At 43.5% G+C, this 11,319-nt stretch overlaps 1 protein-coding gene across 1 annotated transcript; it reads left to right on the top strand.

Annotated features, from left to right (window-relative positions):
• The first annotated feature begins 383 nt into the window (after window positions 1–383).
• On the top strand, window positions 384–6,651 carry NCLN (nicalin). The gene is made up of 14 exons (XM_009878270.1): window positions 384–569; window positions 787–931; window positions 1,552–1,646; window positions 1,881–1,961; window positions 2,161–2,264; window positions 2,613–2,701; window positions 2,878–3,017; window positions 3,441–3,619; window positions 3,829–3,916; window positions 4,017–4,055; window positions 4,172–4,335; window positions 4,787–4,840; window positions 4,929–5,007; window positions 6,374–6,651. Exons 1-14 carry the CDS (start codon window positions 450–452, stop codon window positions 6,431–6,433), a joined length of 1,437 nt encoding a protein of 478 aa, XP_009876572.1. The 5' UTR covers window positions 384–449; the 3' UTR covers window positions 6,434–6,651.
• Window positions 6,652–11,319: the final 4,668 nt, after the last annotated feature.

The raw sequence follows: 11,319 nt of genomic DNA on the forward strand, positions 1-11,319 counted from the left end.
GCGTAGCAAGAGGCCAGGCTTTCTCCAGGTGTATTGTTGTCTGCAGGTATTGGGCAAAGGCAAGCAAAACCAGGTAACCTGCATGGTTGTGGTAGGAAGGAAGGCTGGAAGGTGATCAAGCTGTTGAGGCTGTGTAGTGCTGGAGTAAGTGACCCTGGCAGGATGTGGCTGCACAGATGTTGCTCTGATTTATGCAAGAGAAAAACACAGATCTCTGTTCCTCCTTGGACAAGGGGAAAGAACTTGGCTTTCTGCAGGTCCTGGCTTCTCTGAAGTTCATCAGACTGTCACCAGGACTTTTCTGAGAAGGAGCTAGGCTTGAACAAAAGGGATATGATGAAATCACTTATGAAACCTCTTGCTGTTCTCTCTCCTCAGGCACCAGGAGTGCAGTGCTTAACACAGAAGCCCGCACTGTAGAAGCGGACGTCCTGAGCCGCCGGTGCGTCATGATGCGGCTGGTAGATTTCTCCTATGAGCAGTACCAAAAGGCTCTCCGCCAGTCAGCTGGTGCTGTGGTGATCATCTTGCCAGGGTCTATCTCTTCTGTCCCGCAGGATGTTGTAAGGGTAAAGAAAAAGTTCCCTTTCTCTTCTGATGGGAGGTGTACTTGAGAGGGAGAGAGGCTTGGGTTGCTGCAAGACTGAAAGCTCCTGTTATAACGCCCAACAAATTGTATTCTAGTTTTAAAACTTATCTTTCTCTCTCTCCTTTGGTTGTTAATTTTTTTTCCTGCCTTTTTGCATGTTTAGCAGATGCTAAGTTTTGTCTCATTTAAATCCTTAGCAATTTATGGAGATAGAGCCGGAAATGCTTGCTATGGAAACCATTGTGCCAGTCTACTTTGCAGTGGAAGATGAAGAACTGCTGTCTATCTATGAACAAACAAGGGCTGCTTCTGCATCGCAGGGTTCTGCCTCAGCTGCAGAAGGTGATTTCTAACAAGTGGGAGAAAAGTTTAGAGGAATATGGGCTTGATTCCGCTTCTGGGAGCAGTCTGCTGTGTTATATGCACCGTGAACCAGTATTCTGTTGCCTTCACATTTGTTCTGTCTTTTGTTAAAGTGCTTTGAGTTTTAATGGAAGAAAATCCCAGTGTAAGGGAGAGTGTTGCTCAATTATATGTGCAAATACAATTGCATAGAGTCGAGTTCTCAGCTTCACATAGTTGCAAGTAAGAAATAAAACTCAAGTGAAAAACATCAGTGAAGATGTTAAGTGACTACAGTGTGTTAGTAGAAGCTGAAGGTTTTTGTCTGACCACAAGTCAGTTCAGTGTTTCCACATATTCCTCTGTAAATAACTTACTGACCTGCTGCTCATGATCAACTTTACCACTACTGGAGAAAAGTTTTTGTTTAGACAGCTCAAAATATTGGGATTTCAGGACAGAATGAAAATGCATTATGACCAGGATTCTATGTCAATTTATAACCACAAGCAACAAGTGAGAGGGCTTATATCGTTTCAAGCTGGTCTCTCCAAAGCTTGGTTAGCAAGGGAAATAGAGATATAACTTCCCCAGGTATACTTTTGTTGTTGTTGTTGTAGTTCTGCTGCACACGGCAACTGCCAATGGCTTCCAGATGGTGACCAGTGGGGCTCAAAGCAAAGCTATCAATGACTGGCTCATACCCAGCGTGGAGGTGAGTTGTATATGGATTCAAACTGGCAACATTGGCAGCGTGCCTTTTATTGGGACTTCATCAGACCTTTGGACTGGTAGGGGAAGTTAGAGAAGCCTGAGCCAGGTAGTAAGTATCTGAAGTCCTTGGAGCTGAAGCTGCTGCAGCCTCCATAGGCGTGTAGAAGTCAGGCTGTCTTTGCACAGGTGCACAAGAGAGGTGATGCTAAGTGATGGTAATCTCCTTCCTCTGCAGGGAAGGCTAACAGGGCTGGGTGGAGAAGACCTGCCCACTGTTGTGATAGTTGCCCACTATGATTCTTTTGGAGTGGCTCCAGTGAGTATTACTTCTTTCTGCAGCTCTCTGTTCCTGTCTTTTTTGGCCATGTAGTCTCTGCCCCTATGATTTTTCTTTGCCCTAAAGATGTGAGGTGGTGACAAGCAGAGCATAGCGGTGTGCTATCTTGAAGGCTGTTCTGGTACGCGAGAGTAAGCGTAGGGTTGTTACCTTGTCTCTCTACCGCTTCATCCTGTAGTGGCTGTCACATGGTGCTGACTCCAATGGCAGTGGGATCTCAGTGCTACTGGAACTAGCCAGGCTGTTTTCCCGGCTGTACACCTACAGACGTACCCATGCTGGGTAAGAAGTCTTTCCTTTGCTCTGTTTTGTTTCCCTCTGAGTACAGCTCCTTTTAATGGCCAAGCTTCTTCCTTTGGTTTCTGTAGTTCGGCTCAAGCCTGGGGACAAGTGGAGGGTATGATCTGGGAAGTAGATTCCATCCTCAAGCGCTGGCAACTCCCTCCCTTTTACCCCGTCCTGCCATTACCTTAGTATGTGGCACATAGGAAGTGTTTGTTAGTGAACAGTTTGCCTGGAATGTCAGGTGCTAGCTGCTGTGATTTCACCACACCTCCAAGCCTGAGTAGAGGAGCTCTGTAGCCATGGAGTGCAGTGTGCTAACACTTTTCTATCTTCTTTGATGGGTAGGTATAACTTGCTGTTCTTCGCATCTGGAGGCGGCAAGTTTAATTATCAAGGAACTAAACGGTGGCTGGAAGACAATTTGGACCACACTGGTAAGGGACTGGCATTCCAGAATGTTCTTTGGCAAGGCCTCCGTTAATGTGATTGTATTAAGTGTCTAGTGCCTCAGCCCTCCTGTGAGAACCTCCTTGTGTGGGCTTAGCTTTTTTGGGATGGAAATCCCAGCACAAAATATAGCAATAAAGGTCTGAATTTTTTTCTCTTCCAGATTCCAGCCTACTGCAGGACAACGTAGCATTTGTTCTCTGCCTTGATACTCTGGGCCGAGGCAATAGCCTTCATCTCCATGTCTCAAAGCCTCCCAAGGAGGGGACCTTGCAGCATGTATTTCTGAGGGAATTGGAAATGGTAAAGAAAAGCATTTTAGGTAGATGGGAGCTTGAGATTTACTATGGGGAGCTGCCTCTCTCTGAGAGAGGAAGGAAGAAATGGAAGAAAGGGTGTGCCATTTAAATATTTCATATATTGTTTATGGTCATTGATTTGAAGTGCAGACCAGTCCTTATGCCACGCCTCAAAACAAAGCAGGCTAGATTTGCTGCATTTTCCACTGCACTTCCTTATGGCTTGCAAAAGCTACCTTGTAGTGACCTAAAACCAGCTTTTTTTGACATGAAAATAGCTTTTTAATGGCAGTAATTGCACCTTTCAGGTGGAAGTGTATGTTCCTTCTGGAACAGAAAAAAACCGGGTCTAGGTGGACTGGGCAGTGCAGAATGAGACTATGCAGTGGGCAGCATGACACCCTGGATGGCTTATCCGTTCCCTCAGGTTATCGCCAGCCAGTTCCCAGAGGTGAAGTTTTCCATGGTACACAAGAAGATAAACTTGGCTGAGGACATGCTGGCATGGGAGCATGAGCGTTTTGCAATCCGACGCTTGCCAGCATTCACCATCTCCCATCTGGAGAGCCACCGGGACAGCCTGCGCAATAGCATCATGGATAGGAGGTTAGAGGCCTTGGGGAAGGCTTGAAAGGCAGCCCGTAAACAAATTGGCCTCATGGCTGCTTGTGCCGTTCTGGAAGTGAGAGAACGGATTGAAAAAACACTGGGAGTTGGGCTCTGGATTCTGGCTCATGCTTGATGCAGTGAAAAAGGCTGGTTTCTAGAGGAAGCTGATCCCATTGATAGGTCCATAACCCCCTCTTTTGCTTTAGGGCAACGATAGACACTAAGGCACTAACCAGGAATACTAGGATCATTGCTGAGGCTTTGACAAGGGTCATCTATAACCTAACAGACAAGGTAAGAGTTGCCCATCATGCAGTGCTAGCCAGCTTGGTCCTGCCCAGCCAAGCTTGCTCTCATCAGTAGGCTGGTTTTGTTTGGTTTCTTTCCCTTGCAGGGAGCACCTGCAGATCTGCAGATCTTCACAGATCAGATGGTGAGCACAGTGCCTTTTTGTAACCTGTGGGAAGAAGGAATCAAGAGTCTGGGAGAGAGGTCTGGTCTTAGCATATGTATGGTTTACTCCCTTTCTTTGATGGTATATTTCTGCAGCAGATCCAGCAGGAGCAGCTAGAATCAGTGATGGACTGGCTGAGCAGTCAGCCTAGGGCTGCCCAGCTGATTGATAAAGACAGCACCTTCCTCAACACCCTAGAATATTATATGGGTCGCTACCTGAAGGATGTCAAACAGCATCATGTAAAGGCAGACAAACGGTAAGAGACGAGATGAAAGAACCATCGAGGGCATGCCAACTGGCTTCCCCCTCCAGTGAATTTTGTCTGAGCTGCAACTTCTTTGGCTTCTTGACGATGAGGCTGGAAGTGGTTGCTCTTTTCTGCTCTTCTGTCAGTTTTGGTTCGTGTTCTCTGTTCTCCCAGAGAAAGCTCTTTATCCTCACAACACAGTAATAAGTCCCAGCAGCTCCCTCTGTCTGAAGATCTTGTTTTTTCACTCTTTTGGTTCCATCCTTCCTGTTCTGAGTGCTGCCTCTCTCTTCAGAGTAGGGAAACAAAGGCTTGATAAATAAAATCAGTTCAAAACTGATATGCAAGGTGGTCATGCTTACCTGTCTCTGGATGAACCCCCTGGGAACAGAGGTCTGGGCAGTCCTTTCTGCAGTGTCAAGAAGCATAATACAACCTGAAGAATTTCTTCTTTTCACAGGGATCCTGAGTTTGTTTTCTATGACCAGCTGAAACAGGTGATGAATGCATACAGGTACGGAATTCCCTTTGGTGTGTTGGGCTGTTGTCTCACTCTGTGGCAGCACTCTGTAGCAATTCCACATGTTCTTTCTTTATTGCAGAGTCAAGCCAGCAATTTTTGACCTCCTCCTGGCTGTCTGTATCGCAGCCTACCTTGGTGTTGCCTATGTTGCAGTGCAGGTAAGAGAAGCAAAGCAAGAGAGGGGTGTATTTTCCTCATAAATCATGTTAGCTACAGTAACTGGTGCTCACACGTTCCCATCAGCAAAAGTGGAACAATAATGCCACTCCACTCTAAAAGCAGTGATCCGAAATGGCCGACTGTTTTGGTGTGTATATTTGAGTATCTCGGTTGGCTGTGTTCAAGACAGTCTCTTGTCATTCTAGTGCAAAACTATTTTTATTCCTGCTCTTGGTCAAAAACATGCACAACTCATTTGTTAAAGCTGTTTTGGCTAGGTAACAGCTTCAGACTGAAATTTCTCAAGTTAACTAAAATCTGCTTTAATAAAGATTTGCAGCTTGTAGTAAATTAGAAGTGTTAGGAGATCCTCCAGTATCTGACCTTGAGATGCATCTTAGAAATGCATCTTCAGGGTTTTGTTTATAACCATAAATACATCCTGTATTCATACTCCTAGAAATGTGATATTCCATGCCTTGGTCAGTCAGCTTATATTTAGTGGTTCTGTTTAACTGTTAAGAAAGACACTATGAGCTAGACTGCTGATCGTGGCTGAGTTCTCTGAAGAGCATGAATGAAAGGGAGGCATTTTAGGTTGACCTAAATTTGGATCCCTTCATGTTATTAGTGCTTACTACATGTCTGAGGAAACAACAAGCATTTAAAAATCTGATGTAACAATATAAACAGGAGGGAAAACATATATATATACTCCCTTTTGTCAGCTGTCTTCATTGTGTTTGTTAATACAAATTATTTGAAGCCTGGATCGTGTTATATCAGTGAAATATCTGAAGTAGCTGTTATTGAATGAAAATGCAGTTAATCAAAGAATAAAACGGAACTAAGTGAATTGCTAAGGCACTGCTGAAATGGTGAAAGAAAAGATCCTGTTAAAGGTTTGTGAACTTCTGGGAATCTCTGTGTTTGCCTAGTTCATTACTACATTCCTGAAACCGCTAGCAGCAGTGTTTTTGTAGTGACCAGTATCACGCAGGTGTTGAAATCTGAAGCTTTCTTCTCTCCTTCAGAAGGAGTAGAATTGCATCAAAAAACATGGAATCTTTAACAAGTGTTTGCATCTTCACAATGAGGGTGATACAGGTCTGCACAAACACTTCTATAAGCTGTCACTTTCCATGTAACTTCAAGTATCTGGTTTCACTGTAACAATTCCTCCTAGTTCAGCAAATCCTACTCTGTCTTCAAGACGAGAGTGCTAGTGGATGATCCAAACAACATACTGCATTTGCACATTACTGTTGTTTTAAGCCTTCTAGTAATTTTTTTTCTATGTAGAACATAGTCATTTTGTTTGAATTGAAAAGGGCTTGTGGTTACTTATTTTTCTTCTGTTCCCAGCACTTTGGTCTCCTTTACAAGATGATACAGAGATTATCCCTTAAAACCAAGCAGCAGTGAAACAAGTCACCACCTATACAGCAGCACTGAGCCATCCGTGAACCCATCAGGAACCTTCTGCCTTCCACTGAATCCTGCTGATTCTCTTCCTCTGTCTCCTCTTTGCTACTCTATAGAAGAGAAGAAGGCAGAAAAAAAAAATTTTAACTCTTGTGCACCTTTTAAGTGCTTTTCTTCACCTTCTTCCTCTGACTTGCACCACATCTGTTTTCCTTTGCTTTTTTGGCGAGGGAGAGGCTCAGAGAGTTCAGTAGTTCCAGCAGATTGTTTAAACACTGAATGGCTGATTCTGAGCAGCTTCTATAAATATAAAACTAAGTCCAGCACTTTTGTGGACACGTGCCATACAACTTGGAAACTGAAACTACAGAGCAGAGTGTCGTGTTATCTCTGTGCAGCAAACAAAGACTCAGAGCAGTTGTTTAAAATTAAAAAAAGTGCACATGTGAATTAAAGAGAATACTATTAGCATGTTTTCTTATGGCACCTCTTAAGTTCCCTGCCTGGCTTTAGGAAGGTGTGTGCTGAGCAAGCAGTGTCTGCAGCAAACATCTTGCATTTTGTTTCATTTGTGCAATATCTCATTCCCTTTTAGGAGGTGCACTGTAAAACATGATGACTGTTATTGACAGAATGAGGAAAGATTGTTAAAACAGGTTCCTTGCATTAAGGTTCTTACTGAGATAGGTTGTCCCTTGCCTCTGTTGGAGCGTGCATTTTGCTGTGTACTTGATTTTTCAAAGTTTGTGGTCCTTGGAGCAGCTGACAGCTGCCACCATTCTGCTAAACTCTTGCTTGGATTTTACGGAGTGTTCTACAGTCCCAGCTGCTGCAAGATCGTGTTCTGTGCTGTTCCACATATTTAAAAGAGCTGGTTATATTAATAGCAAGAGCAGTCTAGCTCCTGCTGAGCTCTGGTCTGTAATTCCTTCAATCTTCATTCCTCAGTTTTCACTTGCAGATGCGTTCTGGATTTTGTGGTGTTTTCCCACATTCACCTGCAACTCAGGGTCTCATTTCACATTTTTCAGCTCGATTATTTCTAGAAAAACACTGTTCCTGTCCTGCACATATGAGTAAGTTCCTGAAGTGCTTGTTGCTCTCCTTTCATGTGCTACCCCCAGTATGTATGAAGGCAAGCGGATCATTTAGCCATTAAGAAACAGAACAAAAAATGAGGTTTTATGAATGGCATTTTAAACATGGCTGTTTCTAGAGCTGTACCTCAGAGAGTGTATCTCGGAACACACATGCTCTGTTACTTTAATCCTTGAGCAAGCTTTATTTTTAGTTTGCTGATGCTTCTGGATGGAGAGAACTATGTTGTTGCCCAAAGTAGTTGCCAGTGCAAAGGACAGGAGGGCAAGGTAACCAGTTGCTCAAACATTGCTGTCATCCTATGTGGAGGTTTCCTGAATTTCACCATTCAAGGTATGCAGGCTATTTGTCACCACTTTCTGGTGAGAGCCGAATGCCCTTTCTGGACAATGTTGCACTTTGTTTACCCTCAGCTTCTGGAAAATACATCAAGATACTGACTACAAGTCCTGGGCCAGTTGTAGTTGTAGAAAATGTCCTGATTGAATATTACCGTCCTGTCACTCAACAGTGTTTGAGTCCTCTCTGTAATTCATTCTATGCATATGAGGTCTCTTCACCAGCTACAGTGAATACTCTTTTTTTCTTTTTTTTCTTCTTTTTTTTTTAATCACTCCTTGTATTTAAAATATCATCTTTTACAGACGCTAAAAAGCTCTTATGCGTTTGAATGAAGCTGTACCTTTTTTTTTTGTATGCAAGGAAAATTCAGGCTGTACATCCTTGTCTGCATCATAGCTGCTGTGCATGCACTTGCTAGAAAGGAGGTTATTGTGGCCAGTCGCTGTCATTGTCCTTTGGATGGGGACCAAAGCACTGATTTCCATCTGTCTTTGATTCACTGTAGTCGTCTTGGAGTACCCTTACCCCTAGTGAGCTTTTTGCTACTTTAGAAGTGTAGCAACTTATTCCTGAAAATGTCTTTTCCTCTCCAGGAGAGCATGCTGATGTCAGCGGCTCACTAATATCAGTAGGTGGCATGGTACCAAGCACTCCTAAGATATCAACCCTACAGGGAAATTTTTTTCTGTTCTTTTGAGTGTTTATTCAAAATGCATCCCTCTGCATGCATGAAGTGTTCGCGACGCTCCTTTGCCAAATGAATTTGCAATGACTTCAAAAATTGCTGTAGTGGCTGGAAGATGAGCCTTGATTGTTTTCCACTGGCTTTTATGCTCTGCCCTTAGAAGCTGTATATGTTGTGCCTGCTCTGGACTGTGTAGGTTCAGAATGTGCATGGTACAGTGGCCATCTGAAGAACTTCTCTGTAAGTTCTGAATATCTGGAAGTAGTTTCAGAGGCCTCCTGCTGCATGATACATTTCTGGTGTGTTGCAGTTAAAGAGGGCGTGTTCCCTCCAATCGAGCAGATTACTTAAGCGGATTTAATGAAACTCCTTTACTTCACCGAGGAAAGTAGAAAAAATCAAAATTATTGGCAGTTCTGCTACAGCTTGACTGGATGCATATAAAATTTCCAAGTAGTGGGTAAGAGACAACAGGCCCGGACTGTTCTTCCTTGCTGTGGAGACTGTTGACCTTTCATATTCCAAATGAGAAGCTCAGTCCAGCGAGACAACCCCCTATGGTTGCAGCTCTGTCCTTGTCACGACTGTAGCATTAAAACAAACATTGTAGCTTCTTGTGATCTCAACAATAAACTGTTAACACTCCTGATGCAGTACTAGAAGCCAGTGGCAGCTATCTAAATGGAAGGTGCATGGGGTAAATGAGGAGAGTTCATAAGCCTGAAGGGCAATTGGGATAGTACATCACTCTCCCCCACACGAGGGTAATTTGTCCTGTAATCTGACTGGATGCGTTTTGTCTACCTCTAGCTGGCTGCCATAGAAAGTAGCTTTTACCACAGATAAGGGTTAATGCTTCTGATCAAAGTCCATGTGCACTGAAACGTTATATACTGAAATCTGAGATAGCCAAACTCTCACATAGCTGGAATGGAGTACTCGTCCTAGGAGTAAACCCACATTGCTGTTTCATTTGGGATGCTGACAGAGAAGCTTGTAAATAGACCCTGCTATTCTGCTACGTTTTGAAAAAACGAGAAAAATTATGTCAGTCTATACTGCAGCATATCCGATCGATTCTGTCACCAACATGATGCGCAGAGGCAGAAATCCAACAGCTGTGCTAGTAAAATAAAAGTTCACACACTGCAGAAGAGCTCTGTGTAGCTGATTCTTGTTGCCCCTATTTTTACCTATCCTTTTTATCAGGAGTTTGACTGACCTGGAAGGAAGAAGCATGGAAAGCGTATGTCCACACATACACAAGTGGCTAGCAGTTGATGCTTCCAGCCATAAAACCGTTTTCTTTGCCATCTGGCTTTACCTGTTGTCCTGGTGCTGTTAAAGTCTGTGGCCCACAAAAATTTGGTTTTCCAACACGGTTAATCTGAAGCTGTTCATTCCTTCTGTCCATTCTCACACACACAGGCACTGATGGAGGTCGTATGTGAGTAGTTTCAAGCATTTTAGTCGATCTCCCAAACAAGAGAGGTGGTTTATTGTCATAAGTACTACTGTAACTCCACCCTTGTACTCAGTGCTAAAAAGAAAAACCCTGAAGCCAGAAGGGAACTGGGTAGCCCACTATCTGTGGCTGGAGGAGTTGCCACAATCCATTTACATGTTTAAAACCACAGATACCCAAAATTGTTGTAGGGCGTGGGGTTTTGGTTTGTGGTTGTTTTTTTTTAAAATTATTTTCTTCATTTAATTCACGTAGTCTCCTGTTGTTCATAGCATAAGCCAAAATACTGAGCTCCTGCAGCTTGTGCCCAAGCTGGGTTTTAGATTTAAGAGCCATTCAGTCTTGACTTCCTGAACTAAAATGAAGGGGCTGCGACTATGTGTCTCAGTAAATAGGGCCTCTGGGTACTCAAGTGTGGGCTCCTGCTTGCTCACTTAAATCTGATTAGTTTTCATTTGTATTTACTGAGTAATGAAACTTAAAGGTTGTAATCTATATTTTCAGCTCAGGAAAAAGGGTTGATTTATCTAGCAATGTTAACTCAATTATTTATCTCGCGTGTGTCCTGAAGAACAAATGTATATAGAAGTGAATATTTAAAAGCTAATAGAAAATTCAATGCAGTTGATTTACATATTTTTCCTGACTGTAATGTAATTTTATTTAAGTACTTTAACATTTTTCATTTCCTTAATTTATTTATCCTTTTTTTCCCTTGCAAAATAAACTGAGCGAGTAGGTTTGATGAACAAATTTGTTGGAGAACTAATTGCTTCTGGAAGCTCAAAAAAATGGAATCTCCTTGCAATATTTGAAGGAATAGACCTCCTGCAAAAAAGGGAGAAAATGCATCTGTTTAAGAGCTTACATCATTTCTTCTGAGTAGTCAAGAGTAAAATACTTTGACAGAAAACATGTACAAGACTTCGAGCAAGATTCCAGCACCTCGAGGCGAGCAAATTCCCGTTTATTCCAAGGGGAACTGATTTGAAGCAATTAACGTTTCTACGCGGGACAGCTTCAGTACCGTGAAAAAGTACCTGAGAGGCCAACATGTGGTGTATGCTGGTGGTATATTGTTGTGCCTCTGTCATTACCAAGACGTTCTGAACACCTGTAAACTACTTGCGCAAACTGCGGACGCTGCAGGAGATGTGTTCCCTGAGCGGGAGCCTGTCCAGGTCTCACAGACCGCAGCGCTCGCAGCCGGAGGATGGGAGGCTGCTGGCCCGGGCTGCACGCCTGCCTCCTGGCGCGGGCCGAGCCCCTCGGGGCTTCTCCCCAGTAAGGCCCTTC

This window comes from Apaloderma vittatum, unplaced genomic scaffold (genome assembly GCF_000703405.1).
Source record: "Apaloderma vittatum isolate BGI_N311 unplaced genomic scaffold, ASM70340v1 scaffold25250, whole genome shotgun sequence".
Taxonomy (NCBI): Eukaryota; Metazoa; Chordata; class Aves; order Trogoniformes; family Trogonidae; genus Apaloderma; species Apaloderma vittatum.